Source organism: Saccopteryx bilineata, chromosome 3 (assembly GCF_036850765.1).
Source record: "Saccopteryx bilineata isolate mSacBil1 chromosome 3, mSacBil1_pri_phased_curated, whole genome shotgun sequence".
NCBI classification, from domain to species: Eukaryota; Metazoa; Chordata; class Mammalia; order Chiroptera; family Emballonuridae; genus Saccopteryx; species Saccopteryx bilineata.
In genome coordinates, this window is record NC_089492.1 from 208,863,575 (window position 1) to 208,878,879 (window position 15,305).

General features: G+C 47.5%; 1 protein-coding gene across 4 annotated transcripts in view; it reads right to left on the reverse strand.

Moving 5' to 3' along the window:
* Positions 1–15,305, reverse strand: part of ABCA4 (ATP binding cassette subfamily A member 4) — a 152,654-nt gene that overhangs the window by 106,276 nt on the left and 31,073 nt on the right. For 3 of the 4 annotated variants that reach the window (XM_066268705.1, XM_066268706.1, XM_066268708.1), the window contains exon 6: positions 8,624–8,821. The exons of the other annotated variant lie outside the window; for it this stretch is intronic. In XM_066268705.1, coding sequence (XP_066124802.1) covers positions 8,624–8,821 — 198 coding nt within the window. The remainder of the gene's footprint in view (positions 1–8,623; positions 8,822–15,305) is intronic. 4 annotated transcript variants of the gene reach the window in all.

Below are 15,305 nucleotides of genomic sequence, written 5' to 3' on the forward strand. Positions count from 1 at the left end.
CAACTCTTGGATACCACACCTATTACTTCAGGGCCTAATAGATAAAACGCCAAGCCACCCCATTCTACCCATCCTTATGCTGCCCCACAGCCAGAGTCAGCTCATCCAAAGCCACCTCTCCTTCTGCAAATGGTCTCTTCCCCTCACTACCATGCTCCTCTTGACTCCCTTCCCCGTGGGTCAGGTGCCTCTTTTAGCTGCTCCTAGAATTCTCAGTGCATTTATTTATCACTTTTATATTGGCTTGCAATTATTTTTAATGTATCTTTCCACTACACTGTAAACTTATTAAGCATAGAAATAGGCTTTATTTTGTTTTTATATCTTTAAGAGATGCTATATAGTAGATGCTTAATGGATATGCATTGTATTAATTAAAAATAATTTTTTATTTCTTGATTTTAGAGAGAAGAAAGGAGAGAGTGAGAGAGAGAAAATATCTACTTGCTGTTCCACCCAATCACGCATTCATTGGTTGCATGTGCCTGACAGGAGATCAAACCCACAACTTGCGCACATTGGGATAACACACCAACCAACTGGGCTACCCAGCCAGGGTAAGTAGGTAGCTGTGGGTTAATTAATGAGTAAATTAACTATAATCTAGTGGAAAGAGACCGGATCTGTTGAAGTTTTAGGCTCCAAGAAGTATGTCTCTAAAACAAATATGATGGTGACTTACAGGAAGGGAGTGAGGTCAATTCCACTTGGGGACAGGGAAGGTGACATTTGATCTGATGTTTGAAAAACCAGTTGGCAATAGTGAGGGTGAGGGCTGTGTTTGTACATGGAAAGGGAGGGCCAGGAATTCCTGGCCGAGGGAGGGACGTGAGGAGAGTCAGCAAGAGAGAGTGACTAGAGAGGTGGTCAGATGAGAAAGAACAAGAGCAGGAATTTGGCAGAGAGGGAACCAGGGTGACAACAGTTTGAAACGCATTTTTATGTCCTGTTAACACACTTTTTCAGTCTTGTTAATTATTTAATAATACTCATTACTCAAATATGTACTGATCTCCAGACTCTTCTACCTTTTCCCAGTGGGTATGATAAATGAGAGTCTGGACTCATACCTCTGTTTTAGACACCACTTACGTCTCAGACCAAAGCCTCTCCCTCACCCCTTCCCTGGCAAACTTCCACTAAGCCTGGTCACCAACTGTCTGAATGATATTGCCATAAATTATAAAATAACCTTCCTTTGGTTCCCCGATTATCTATTCAAAGTCTCATGGGTTGTTCTTGCCAGAAGAACTGGAAGAGGATGTAAGTTGATTGAGTGGAAATGTAAACACATTTCTAGAAAAAAGGTCATAGTCTAAATGACAAGTATTACAATCACAAACAAATACACACACACACACACACACACATACACCCCCCCACACACACACACATTGCTTCCTATGCCAAACAATTCTCTTAATTTGCAAAACAAGTAACACTTCCATTCCACAACAGGACTTAGTACCGCCAACTTAGGTTCAAGGCCTGGTTAGACCTCTTAAGGAGGATGGATATACAAATAGGGCTTCGGAAAGGTTATGTCTCTATCATCTCCCATCAGCTGTGGTTGGTGTGAGGAGTCCTTGGCCTTTGAGCATATATACCTAAGAAATGGATACAAGGCCCTAGCTACTAAAAATATTGTTTGAGCAGTAGCTGCTGATTATTTGTACCCAATGGGCTAATTAAATATATAGATTCCATGTTGCCATCATACAAAGGGATCATCTTATGACTTCAATTTATTTTACTTTCTCTGATTCAAAGAAGGTCATGTGGAAAAACAGTATTGATTTCTAAGATGGGAATCTACCTAACACCAGGGTAAATAGGTAACTATAGGTCAGGGGTCCCCAAACTTTTTACACAGGGGGCCAGTTCACTGTCCCTCAGACCGTGAAGGACAGTGGAGGGCCAGACTATAAAAAAAACTATGAACAAATCCCTATGCACACAGCACATATCTTATTTTAAAGTAAAAAAACAAAACGGGAACAAATACAACATTTAAAATAAAGCACAAGTAAATTTGAATCAACAAACTGACCAGTATTTCAATGGGAACTATGCTCCTCTCACTGACCACCAATGAAAGAGGTACCCTTCCGGAAGTGCAGAGGGGCCAGATAAATGGCCTTGGGGCCGCATGCGGTCCACGGGCAGTAGTTTGGGGACCCCTGCTATAGGTTAACAGTGTCTTTAAAGGGATGACATGGCTTGTGGAAGCTGGTGGAAGGTTCTGGAGTGAAGGATGTGCTGCTGTCTTGAAAGCACCCAGACAGAGGTAAAAAGCAGATGAAGCTGTGGACAGACAGTAACCCCCTGTGCTCAGTCCTGCGCTGCTACAGGAAATCCAGATTTATCCGGTAGGGAAGTTGTTGCTAGGCAACTAGGAGAATGTGGACTTAAAGCATGTTTGTTGCAACCTGTCAGTTGTTAAACATCAGATGAAAAGAAAGGAAGCTGGCTTCAGTGGTGAGGGAGCAACCAGAGGGGGCACCCTGAGTACCAGGAAATGCGTCATGAGTGGAGAATTCAGACAAAATCACTCAGAGATGGGGGGCAGGGGTGGGTGGAAATGCCAAACTGTCTCTAGTGGGAGAGATCACAGAGACATGCTGTCTCCCAGGACTGAAGGGGACAGAATGTCTGATGAGAGGGTGGGATGTGGGGGTATGTGAACAGACAAGTTATGGGATTCTCTTCAGCTCAACAGAAACTAGACCTTTTCTTTCCATTGTGACTTCAGTCCTGGTATTTGTAGCTGATGAAAGCAAAACTGAGTTTGGAATCTAGGGGCAGTCAAAAGGTCACTCCATGAGACAGATTTTTTACTAGTCAGAGGGGTCTGAGGAAGGAGAATGCTGCACCTAAGTGTTTGTGGGGGACATTTCTGGGAGTGGAACAATGATGGTGGAACAGCAGGGCCCTCTGCAAAGTGGCTGTGTTCTTGCTTTGGCAAGAGCAAAATGCTTTTTGTTTCAAAGTGCTTTTCCATCTCTTCTCTAATGTAAATGCCACTACCATCCCATGCGATATGTAACACAGGCCTTGTTATCATGACCTTACAAATGGAGAGGCTGAGATCCTTTTAAATGACACAAGTTAGGGGCCAACGCAGAGCCAGGACCCAGTCTCCTGGCCACCAGGAGATCTTCCTGTGCTCAAGTGGGCTGCGCACTGTCTGGCCCTCTCACCAGTGGGTCCCCTACTCAGGAGAGAAGCTGATTACTCATAAAGAGAGTTAAGGAAGAACCTGTGGCTATACTGATACCTGTTAGAAAAGGATGTATACTAATGATAGGCAGGAAAAGAATTTTAATGCCAAAGCTCTTAACCTGGTGTCTGGCTTCCGAGGTTCCATGAGCCCCCACTTCCTGTGTGTCTGTGTCTGTATTTCTCTAGGGAAAAGATTTAGAGCTGTTGTAAGATTTTCAAAGGTAGTTCTCATCTGTAAGAAGGTAAAAGACTGGGGAGATAAGAAATATGAGGCCAAAATCTTTCTTCAAACCAGTTTACTCTGGAGAGAAGCTGGTGCCTAATACGTTGTGCTCAGTCTATATCTACTCAATAAAGGCCAGGACCCCAGGACCCATTAACTTACGAGCAGTCTTCACAGGGGCCTGCTCGTATCCTAAATGACTTTAGTTTTGACTTCTCAGCACTTTTTTCTTTTTAAATTCATATAAACAACACCTGATCTGATCTGTCATGAAAATAAACCCTGGCCTACTGGATGGCTAGAGCCCAAGAGAAGTCACGTCAGGCCAGTGACAATCCAGCCTGTAGGCCTCATGCACTTTACTGTACATTAATGTTCCTCTTCCCACTGTCTTTTTATTTTTTCTTCATTGAAATCTGTTCACCCAGGGGAGATTTTGATTGCAATAGACACAGTTTTGTAGATGCAGGCAGAAACAAATTCTAACACTGTAAATTTAATTTACTTGCTGTAGCTTAATAATTTTTTTTAAAAAAACCACAACTATTTTCTAGTTTTGCTTTGTTTTCACCTATCAGCCTGCTGCTCACCCCCTTACCCCGTCCTGCTGGCACTGGGCATCACCCCTTTCTCTTCCTCCCTCCAAAAGCCCTCGCACAGAAGTGGGAGAAAGGTGATAGTCTAAAGATTCGGGAATCAGAAGGGAGAGGAAATCATGAAGATAAGGAATTAATGGGACCTCAATGCAAAGTCCTGGAGGTGTAGGGCTCTTCCAGAGAATTTTGACGTACCATTACCGTCTGAAAATTGAAAGTCATAGCTAAAAGTTAGCAAACCTCAATGAATGATCACAGAGAGCACAAACCACACTGGCCAGCTCACACTAGGCAGCAGACAGTCCACCCACATTTATTCCCCATGATTCAGAAATTTAGGGAGCAGAGCCAAGAACAAAGCAGGACATTGAAAGGAGCAGGGAGTCTCCAAAGGACCCCAAGACAGCGTTCTTTCTTTCCCAGAACACAACATTCAGCCACCCCATAGTCCAAGAGACATGGGTAAAATAAAGTCAGAAAAGAAAAAGAAAACATGGCAGAGTAATAGTTGAGAGGAAGGAAAGAAAGCTGAATCATGGCACACTGGAAGCAGCTGCAAAGGGGAAAACCATGGGCCGAAATCCTGGGGAGGCCAGATTTCCTCTATCAACATCCATTGAGGGGGAAGGGAGGGAAACTTAGATTTCCCAGCAGTGTGGCAGGTCTTGGCACCCAACTCAGTTCCCCTGCAGAACTCCCACAAATAAACATCAGAGCAGAAGGGACAGATTTGCTTCTCAGCAAGATTTCAAAGCTGTGCACCAAAGTGGGAGAGAAAACAGGAAGGATCCAAAGGGAGGAGAAGGAGGAGGAGGGGCATGCTTGCCTCTGGCCAAATCAGACGGGGAAACGTTCCCACCTCTCACCCGAAACTGACACATCAATTTTTATGAGGTGTGAAACGTTTCAGGTAATGTTGGCAGTCAGGGACTGTGGACCCAGGTCTGAACTGCTGGGTTTCAAGCTGGGGGCGGAGAGCCAGAAAGACCACAGGTGAAGACAAGCTCTTTTAGGCTTTCAACCGAGGTGAAACCAAAAGGGGATAAATCTCCCGGGAGAAACCCCTCCACCTGGCTGCTTGTTTCTTTCCCAGCCTGCCTAATTCTCCGGGCATCCACTGGGCGCGCATGTGCGAGCAAATGTACCTAAGTGTCCATAGGGGGACGGGTGAGTGGGGTAAGGCCACGGTCCCGCGTTTGGATTATTTGAGGATGACAACACTCATTTCAAACTCCAAAGGGCGAAAGGAAAACACAGCTGGCCCCAGTTGTGCTAACCCCCAAAGCCCCTCACCAATTCTCTCATCTCCCTGGGTTTCAGGGGCAGGAGGTTGTACTCCCCTCTACCCTCCCTCCTCACAACTCTCTCTCTCTCTCTCTCCCTCTCTCTCTCTCTCTCTCTCTCTCTCTCTCTCTCTCTCACACACACACACACACACACACACACACACTCCCCTCTCCTTACACAGCAGGGGCAGGTGCCCTCACAGTGGTTTGCTGGGATTGTCCCTCTTTTTTAGTGAGCCCTGACGTGGCATTTACTGAAATCTTATTTACACACTGGCGAACGTGCACATGAGAAACAGCCCGGGAGAACAGCAGGCCCGGCATTCGGTCCCCGCACTGTAGCCTCGCGTGGCTGCCAGCCAACCAGCTGCAATAACAGCCTCGTTCCAGAGAGGCCGCCCAGCCGGGCAGCACAGCCCCGGCCCTCACACACACACACACCACCCCTCTCAAAGGGTCGCAGGGTCTGCCCTGAGCTTTTCTATTTCCCCTCCGGGTTGTTTTTCTAAAAACACTGTATGGATGGATACTGACAATAAAAGTAAAAATTCTGCCTTAATGCCTGTAATTTCTTACAGGTTTTCTTATTAGTTTTTTGGGTTTTTTTTTTAATGTTTAGCTGCTCTGTTTGTCAGATGAAAAAGCACATTTGAAGGGCACCAGAAAGGGTATTTGTCCTCTTTGCTTGGGGCCCATGTGACCTGTTTTGGTCCTGTCTCCCCCCATAGAGATGAGCAGGAGAAAAAGGCCCTGTCTCACCCTGGTTTCTGGGCCACTCAACAGCTTTGGAAGGAGATCAGCAGAGAGGATGTGTCTCCACAGCACCCTGGTCTTGTGGGTGATCAGATAAAAGTGCTTTGAAACCTTAGAGGTGTTTGGGGCACTATTAGTGTTACGCTTGCCGTACAAAATTGAGATTGTAAATCAAACTCCTATGTTCAGATGCTTAGAGCGTTGTCTCCATACACCAAGGTTATGGTTTGATTCCCGGTCAATCACAAACAAGAATCAACCAGTGAATGCATAGATAAGTAGAACAACAATCGATGTGTTTCTCTCTCCCTTTCTCTTACTCTCGCTCTCTAAAATCAATTAAAAACAAAACAAAAACTCCTATGTTTTAGGCCGGTAATTCTCAACCCTGGCTGGACATTGGCACGACCTGGGGAGCTTTGAAAAATACTAAATACCAGCTGAATAAGAATCTCAGGGAGTGAGTGGGGCTGGGCATTCTCAATTTTGAAAAGCTCCTTGGGTGATTTAATTTGCAGCCTGGCTGGGAACCTCTACCCTAGGGCCCAGATGCTGTCGGAGTTGGCATTTCTGAGCTGTGCTACTACAACATGGTCTGTCTGCTTGTCTTGAGGCTAACAGAGTTCAGTGAGGATGGGAGGGGCACCCTCAGAGCCTTGGCTTCAGCACATGCCTGGCACCTCACGGAGCCCAGTTCACGTCTGAGTGCGTGGACATGTGTACAGAGCTGGTGAGCAAACATGCAGGGCCCATCTCAGGTCAGGGAAGGCAATCGGACAAAGTTCTCTTCTGACTTCTAAATTCTAGCCCTTGCCAAAGCAGGTTGTAAGGGCAGAAAGACTTTCTGGTTTTTCTTGTCTGATAAATAAATATTCTGAAATCTGTGGCCCGAGTTTGGGCCTAATCCCTAATAAAGTTTGCCTAAGGTCCCCTTTATCCTGCTACTTCTAGAACTGTCCCCCAGAATGACTGGTCGTGCCTGAAAAGGGACATTTACCTAAACCAGCCTCCAAGTTCCTCCAAAAAGAGATGAAGGCCCCGCCCCCCTTCCAGAGGATTGCAGAACCCTGGTGCCCAGGGTACCTCCAACAGCTCCACAAACACAGGTACGGTCTCCTAGCTGTGCTCATGTTCACTACCCAGGATAAGGGATTGTTATCATCTTACTCTTCTGTCTGATTCTGGAAACAAACCAAGGAGTGTGTCTGAAATCTGGTTCCCTTGGAACTTGGGACATAGAAGTTTAAACCACATGGCTTTTTATTCTTTCTGCAGTGTGGGGAGCTGAAAGACCATTTTGGGGGCCCTGGGAGATCTCAGTAGCCTCCATAGGCCCTGACCCCTCTTACCACTCTGGAGCCGGGAACACTGTAGAAGAACATTCTAAGAGAAAGACACACTGAAAGGAATCAAATGTTAACTCTGCCAGAAACTGTGTGATCTTGTTTCATTTTTAAAAACCTTCATCTTGGTTTTTAAGAAAATCTGAGAGAGGGTTTTCTGGGACTTGAGAGAGCAACCATAAAAAGGCCAAAACATAAATTTCTCAACTAAGCTCTCAGTGACTGACACTCCTCACAACATAGTTCCGGAAATTAAAATGTAGGCACAAGGAAAGAAGAAAGGGAGGGAGGGAGGGAGGGAGGGAGACTACAGTTCAATGCTAGAAACATTATAATGTTCCTTTCTCTGAAGGATTCTACTTTTCATAAAGCGTGGCCAACAGTGAGTTCCTAAGGTAGTAGGGCAGATTCTGAGCCAGGCCCAGATCCCCTGAATCCATCTCTGGGGGTAGGAATTTAGAACTTGCATCTTTTACCAGCTTCCCTGACGATTTCCATACACTCTCAAGGGAACTGCTGCCCTACAGATCCTTCGCATTGTACCCTCTCATCACTCCCTTTCAGTGAAAAGGAAATGTTACCAGGTCCCAAGAAGTGTGTCGGGATGCAGTTCTGGAACACAGCGTTGAGGTAGATCAGGGCTTTCCAAATTTTTGAGACTATAACATTTTCTCTATTATTTTTTTATACCCAGAAACAACCACTGGGGTCAAGAGCAGACCCAGAGCAGAGAGTGTAAAGCTCTTGTTTATCAAAATGTATTAAATGCTTCACATATATTTTTTCATTTTTATTTTTCTACTACTTTATAAAGTATTTATTTGCTTTACAGATGAGTGATGGGGCCAGAAAAAGTCAGCTGTGTTGTCCATGGTCACCTAGCTAGGAAATGGAAGAGCATGGAGTCAAACTGGGTCTCCTCCTCCTCGCCACGCCACTGATGGTGGTAGAGAGAATTTATCCCCTTTGGAGTTGACTCAGCCCTGTCACAACCACATACCCAGTGAGCCTGGGCCAGTGCTATACATATACTATCAGTCAGTATGCCTTTGGAACCTGGAACTTTCTCAAAGATTATTTTGAACACCAGGGTCATGTCCTCCTTGACTGTCAATTTACAGGCCTCCAGTGGCCTGCCACCAGGCCCTGCTGCCCCAGGAATCACCTTCCAAGAGGCAAGAAGCTAAATACCTCCCTTACCACGTGAAAGAGTTTGAAGAAGTCCACATTGGCATACAAAGTGTCTTCCATCCATTGAAGGGTGCCCTGGGAGAGGGGGCACAGGGCCTCACGTACTGTCTGCGCCCCTCGGCGCTGGCTGAAGATTATGAAGCGCTCCAGGAGGGTCTCACTGCAGGCAATGTCCTTCAGTACCAGGTCTGGGACTCCGTGAGCAAACTACAGGGAGGAGAAGCAACACTGGAACACTGTCTGTGGTAGGAAAACACTGTCCCCCAGAGATGTCCACACCCTCCCCCACAGAACCTGTGACTACATTATGTAGCATGGCCAGGGGGATTAAGATTGCACATGAAATTAAGGTTGCTCATCACCTGACTTTATTTTTGGATTATCTGGGTGGACCGAATATTATCACAAGGGTTATTTATTTATTTATTTATTTATTTATTTATTTATTGAGAGAAGAGGGAGAAAGAGAGAAAGAGAGAGAGAAGGATCAACTCATTGTTCCACTTAGTTGTGCCATTGATTGCTTCTCATATGTGCCCTGACTGAGGCTTAAACTGATGACCCCGGGGTTGAGCTGCTGACCCTAGAATCAAGCCAGCAACCTTGGTGCTCCAGGATGGCGCTCTCTCCACTGCACCTCTAGCCAGGACTTACAAGGGTCTTTTATATATATGGAAGAGGGAAGCAGAAGAAAGAATGTCAGAGTAATATGATGCGAGAAAGACACGATCAGTCACTGTTGACATTGGAGATGTGGATAGGGACAGTCTCTGGAAACAGGAAAATGGATTTCCTTCTATAACCCCCACCTTGGAAAGGAGGGCAGCCCTGCCTGCATCTTAACTTTCAGATTTCTGTCCTCTAGAACCATAAGATAATAAATTAGTATTGTTGTGAGTTGTTAGAACAGCAACAGGAAACTAACACACTCCCAAGCCTCATTTTTTTCAGTGAGTCATTTAAAATTTGGGAGATCCCTTCTTAGTACACCAACACTTAGGTACCATTAGGACTGACTTCTGGGGCTCAGGTGAGGAAGTGGCCAGAATGCATTTGGAGTGATGGCAAATGACCAACCTCCTCTCCCTTTTCTCACCAGATTTAGCAAATAAAAATACTGAATACCCAGTTAAATTTGAATTTCAGATAAGCAATGAACAACTTTTAGTGCAATATGTCCCAAATAGAGTCCAAATGGAACATACTTATGCTAAAATATTTTTTGCTTATCTGAAATTCAGATTAAACTAGACATCTTATATTTTATCTGATGGACCTAACCCTTTGATAGGCTACATCCTCCAGCTCCTGTGGAGTTCCTAGACAGTGACTGTTGAAGCATAATCCCCAAGATTGCCTCCAGAGTTAAGGAGGCCTCAAATCCTGGCCAGGACACTCAGCCACCCAGCGTAGAAACCGGCCTCCTGGAGTCTGGACTCCCAGCAAGGGAAAAGACATTGAGTGCTGTGAATAGGTTCATGAGCTTCTCTTGTCGCTGCAGTCTTCCCTGGCTTTCAATTAATCACACAGTCCTCTGGACTGGAGAGCAGAACAGGCCCAGGCTCTGCTAGCCCCTGCGTGGAGACTGTTCAGACCACAGATGGAAGCCTGATCTGTAAGTGAGGCACTGGTCACAGATGATGCTGGACTGGTGTGAATGTCCATCAATGTCAGAGGACTGTCACTGGGGACACACTTCAACAGAACCTTCCTGTTTTGCCTACACTTTACATCTTAGCCCCAAGCAAAATCTTACCCCGAGCCTTATTCCCAGAGTATGCAGCATTTTGAGGTGGAGGGAACCAATGAGCTCATTTTGTCCAAACCTCTAATATTCTCAGGAGCAAAGTAATGGAGAAGTGGTTCAGGGACTTAAGAAGGTTACACAGCAGGCTGGTGGGGAAACTGGGACCCCACAAAAGTTTCCCACCTATTATCTCCATTTTACAAATGAGGTAACAGAGGCACAGTCATTTGTTAACTTGCCGGAGGTCATGCTGAGATTTGAACCTACAATTTGTGCTTAATCATCACCTGTTAACTCTGTTGAGTAGGGAAGAGGAAGGGGGCAGGACAAAAAGAGGAGAGTTTATGAAGGATTTCACTGAAGAGGCAACATGAGCTGGCCTTGAAGCAAGTCCAGCAGTTTACAGGGCTGGGGATGGGGCGAGGGACTGACTAGAGACTCTCTCATCATTGAAGAATTCCCTAGATGAAGGTGGCAGGGGAGGCGGTGATGTGATTCTCTTGTGAGCTGTGCTCAGACAGCAGGCAAAAAGAAGCAGGAGGGGTAGCTAGTCCTGATGGTAAAGAACAAAATTCCATGTTTGAGGAGGATGATGAATTAGAGAGCTGTAAACCACATGTAGCTATTTAAATTTAAAATAATTGAAATTAAATAACATAATGCTGCATTAGCTCTATTTCAAGTGCCTATCTGCCACTCCTGGCTAGTGGCTACTGGCTCCGATGCACCGAGGAAGAGCACTGCTGTCATGCAGGAAGGTTTGAGTGGACGGTGCTGGTAAAAAGTGGCCGAGTTGGACAGAGCCTGACCAGGCGGTGGCGCAGTGGATAGTGTCGGACTGGGATGCAGAGGACCTAGGTTCAAAACCCCGAGGTCGCCAGCTTGAACGTGGGCTCACCAGCTTGAGTGCAGGTTCACCAGCTTGAACATGGCATCACAGGCATGACCCCATGGTCACCCAAAGGTGGCTGGCTTGAAGTCCAAGATCGCACTGTCTTGAGCCCAAGGTCGCTCAAGGCACATATGAGAAAGCAATCAATGAACAAGTAATCAATGATGCCGCAAGGAAGAATTGATGCTTCTCATCTCTCTCCCTTCTTGTCTGTTTGTCCCTCTCTCTGTCTCTCTCTGTCTCATCTCTTTCCCTTCTTGTCTGTTTGTCCCTCTCTCTGTCTCTCTCTGTCTCATCTCTCTCCCTTCATGTCTGTTTGTCCCTCTCTCTGTCTCTCTCTGTCTTTGTCAAAAAAACCCACAAGAAGTGGGCAAGCTGGACAGAGACCGAGACCGAGATAGATGAGGAGCAGGTGCCCAAGGCAGCCAGGCTGAGAAGCAGGGCGGGCCCGGGGGCAGAGGGAACTGGGTCACAAAGCGTGGCCTCTGCCAGCGCAGCAGCTCTGGCTCCCTGTGGAGCTCTGGGGTTTGCCGATCGGGAGAAGCATCTGCTAATCAGAGCCAGCAACACTAAGTGAAGTCACAACCTGGTGACCCGGGCCCTTCTTCTTCCTCAGGAGAGGCCTTGGCCCTGATGCCAGCTCCTCAACAACTAGAGATCCAATATCGCAGCTTGAGGAACTGGGAAGAAATTTCCCCTAAATTCCTGCCCTTATCTCCACCCTCTTTTTATTACCAACTGGAAGTCATCACAGGCATTTCCAGGACTTGAGTTTTATGAGCTGAAGAGAAAGCAGAGGGGAAAATGACCAGTCGATGCAGCTGTCACCACCCTTTGGGAGGGGGGCAAGGGACTCGGAGAGGACAGCCAGTCCCGGCTCCATGCCCCTCGCCAGGAGCCCACATCCAGGATGCTGGGCCAGGAGCCATAAGGCCCCAGACTAAAGCACTGGTTTTCAGCCCTGAGCCCATCAGAACCACCTGGAGGTCTGGTAGATCTAGGTGGGGCTCGAGAATTTGCATTGCTAACAAGCTTCCAGTCCTGTGAATGCTGCTGGTCTCAGACTCTGAAAAACCACTGAACTGGGGGGGGACAAGCCTGAGTTAGGAGTGTGGGAGACTGGGTTAGGGGTGGGAAGACTGGGTTAGGAGTAGGGAAGACTGGGTTAGGGGTGAGAAGACGGGTAGGAGTGGGAAGACTGGGTTAGGAGTGGGAAGACTGGGTTAGGGGTGGGAAGACTGGGTTAGGGGTGGGAAGACTGGGTTAGGGGTGGGAAGACTGGGGTAGGGGTGGGAAGACTGGGGTAGGAGTAGGGAAGACTGGGTTAGGGGTGGAAAGACTGGGTTAAGGGTAGGAAGACTGGGTTAGGAGTAGGGAAGACTGGGGTAGGGGCGGGAAGACTGGGTTAAGGGTGGGAAGACTGGGGTAGGGGTGGGAAGACTGGGGTAGGGGTGGGAAGACTGGGGTAGGAGTAGGGAAGACTGGGTTAGGGTGGGAAGACTGGGTTAGGAGTAGGAAGACTGGGGTAGGGGTGGGAAGACTGGGTTAGGGGTGGGAAGACTGGGTTAGGGGTGGGAAGACTGGGTTAGGAGTAGGAAGACTGGGGTAGGGGTGGGAAGACTGGGTTAGGGGTGGGAAGACTGGGTTAAGGGTGGGAAGACTGGGTTAGGAGTGGGAAGACTGGGGTAGGGGTGGAAAGACTGGGTTAAGGGTAGGAAGACTGGGTTAGGAGTAGGGAAGACTGGGGTAGGGGTGGGAAGACTGGGTTAAGGGTGGGAAGACTGGGGTAGGGGTGGGAAGACTGGGGTAGGGGTGGGAAGACTGGGGTAGGAGTAGGGAAGACTGGGTTAGGGTGGGAAGACTGGGTTAGGAGTAGGAAGACTGGGGTAGGGGTGGGAAGACTGGGTTAGGGGTGGGAAGACTGGGTTAGGGGTGGGAAGACTGGGTTAGGAGTAGGAAGACTGGGGTAGGGGTGGGAAGACTGGGGTAGGGGTGGGAAGACTGGGGTAGGAATAGGGAAGACTGGGTTAGGAGTGGGTGAGACTGGGATAGGGGCGGGAAGACTGGGTTAAGGGTAGGAAGACTGGGTTAGGGGTGGGAAGACTGGGTTAGGAGTGGGTGAGACTGGGGTAGGGGTGGGAAGACTGGGTTAGGGGTGGGAAGACTGGGTTAGGGGTGGGTGAGACTGGGTTAGGGGTGGGAAGACTGGGTTAGGGGTGGGAAGACTGGGTTAGGGGTGGAAAGACTGGGTTAGAGGTGGGAAGACTTGGGTAGGAGTAGGGAAGACTGGGTTAGGGTAGGGGAGACTGGGTTAGGGGTGGGAAGACTGGGTTAGGAGTGGGTGAGACTGGGGTAGGGGTGGGAAGACTGGGTTAGGGGTGGGAAGACTGGGTTAGGGGTGGGTGAGACTGGGTTAGGGGTGGGAAGACTGGGTTAGGGGTGGGAAGACTGGGTTGGGGTGGGAAGACTGGGTTAGAGGTGGGAAGACTTGGGTAGGAGTAGGGAAGACTGGGTTAAGGGTGGGAAGACTGGGTTAGGGGTGGGAAGACTGGGTTAGGGGTGGGAAGACTGGGTTAGGAGTGGGTGAGACTGGGGTAGGGGTGGGAAGACTGGGTTAGGGGTGGGAAGACTGGGTTAGGGGTGGGAAGACTGGGTTAGAGGTGGGAAGACTGGGTTAGGGGTGGGAAGACTGGGTTAGGGGTGGGAAGACTGGGTTAGGGGTAGGTGAGACTGGGTTAGGGGTGGGAAGACTGGGTTAGGGGTGGGAAGACTGGGTTAGGGGTGGAAAGACTGGGTTAGAGGTGAGAAGACTTGGGTAGGAGTAGGGAAGACTGGGTTAGGGTAGGGGAGACTGGGTTAGGAGTGAAAAAACCTAGGTTGTGCTGCCATTTCTAGCACTATAGCCCCATGTACATCAAAATCACCCAGTTGCCAGCACCTTATTGTCCCCATCTGTTAGAGCCTCTTAGGAGTCATGTGAAGAGCACACCGCTAGCAGATGTGAAAGTCATGTGTTAATGGTAAAAGAAAAATGCTCTGAATAAATGTCAGAGATTGTGGACACAGATGAAGTAAATTTTGAAGGGCTGGTAGGATTAGGTCAGATTATGCAAGGGGATGGAGGAGTTTGCCTGCTCAGAGAAGAAACAGTGCAGGAGGTCAGAGGTCTGCTCTGCGAGCTGCCATTGTCAGGTTGTGACCTGGAAGTCCCCTTAGCACAAGCCAGACTCTCTGCACTGCTGGCATCTCAGCCGGGAACTGTCCTCACAGTTATTTCCACGCTACCTTCTCTTTAGTCAGGTTTGCTCAGTTACCATCTCTTTGGGAAGGCCTTCACTGGTCACTCATTATAACTGCCCCATCCCATGTACCACCACCACCATCCCCGCCCCAGTCCCTCCCTACCTCCTGATTGACCCTGCTAGATTTTCCTCTAATCTGCAAACCTGCAAATGCATGGTTTCCTCTGCTTACTTCATCATGGCCTGTGGACCCCACAGGAAGCGCCCAGAGTTAGGGTTTGCCCATATTGTTCACACTGTATTCTAGTCCCTAAAATGCTCCTACATATGTAAGGAATACATGAATAAAGCTCAATTTCTTCAACTAGAAGAGGAGTTGAGCCATGTGATCTCTAAGCTTCCTTCCAGTCATAAAAATCTGTGCTGTCGTGTGGAGGATTTGTACCGTTTCAGAATCCTGTGAGGGAAATGCTCATCAGCTCAAGGAAACCCCTGGGGGCTTTTCTGAATAAGTGGCATGGCACTGGGGAACAATTTTTTTTTTCATTTTTTGTTGTATGAGGTTTTAGAACTGTTTCTATATATTTCTGCTTCACTGATTCCAAATCTGAAATCTGTTTTTTGGTGCATGCTCTAGTTTTTATGCAATTTTAATTTCTTTTTGTTACAGTTAATGGCATGCATTGGTTTTCAAATTGGAGTTAAAGGGCAACAACTCTTGGATTGAACATAACCCACAAGGCAATTAATGTTTTACAAACATCACTTTTACATAATTGTAGTTGTTTTTAAATATAAAAAATTATTATC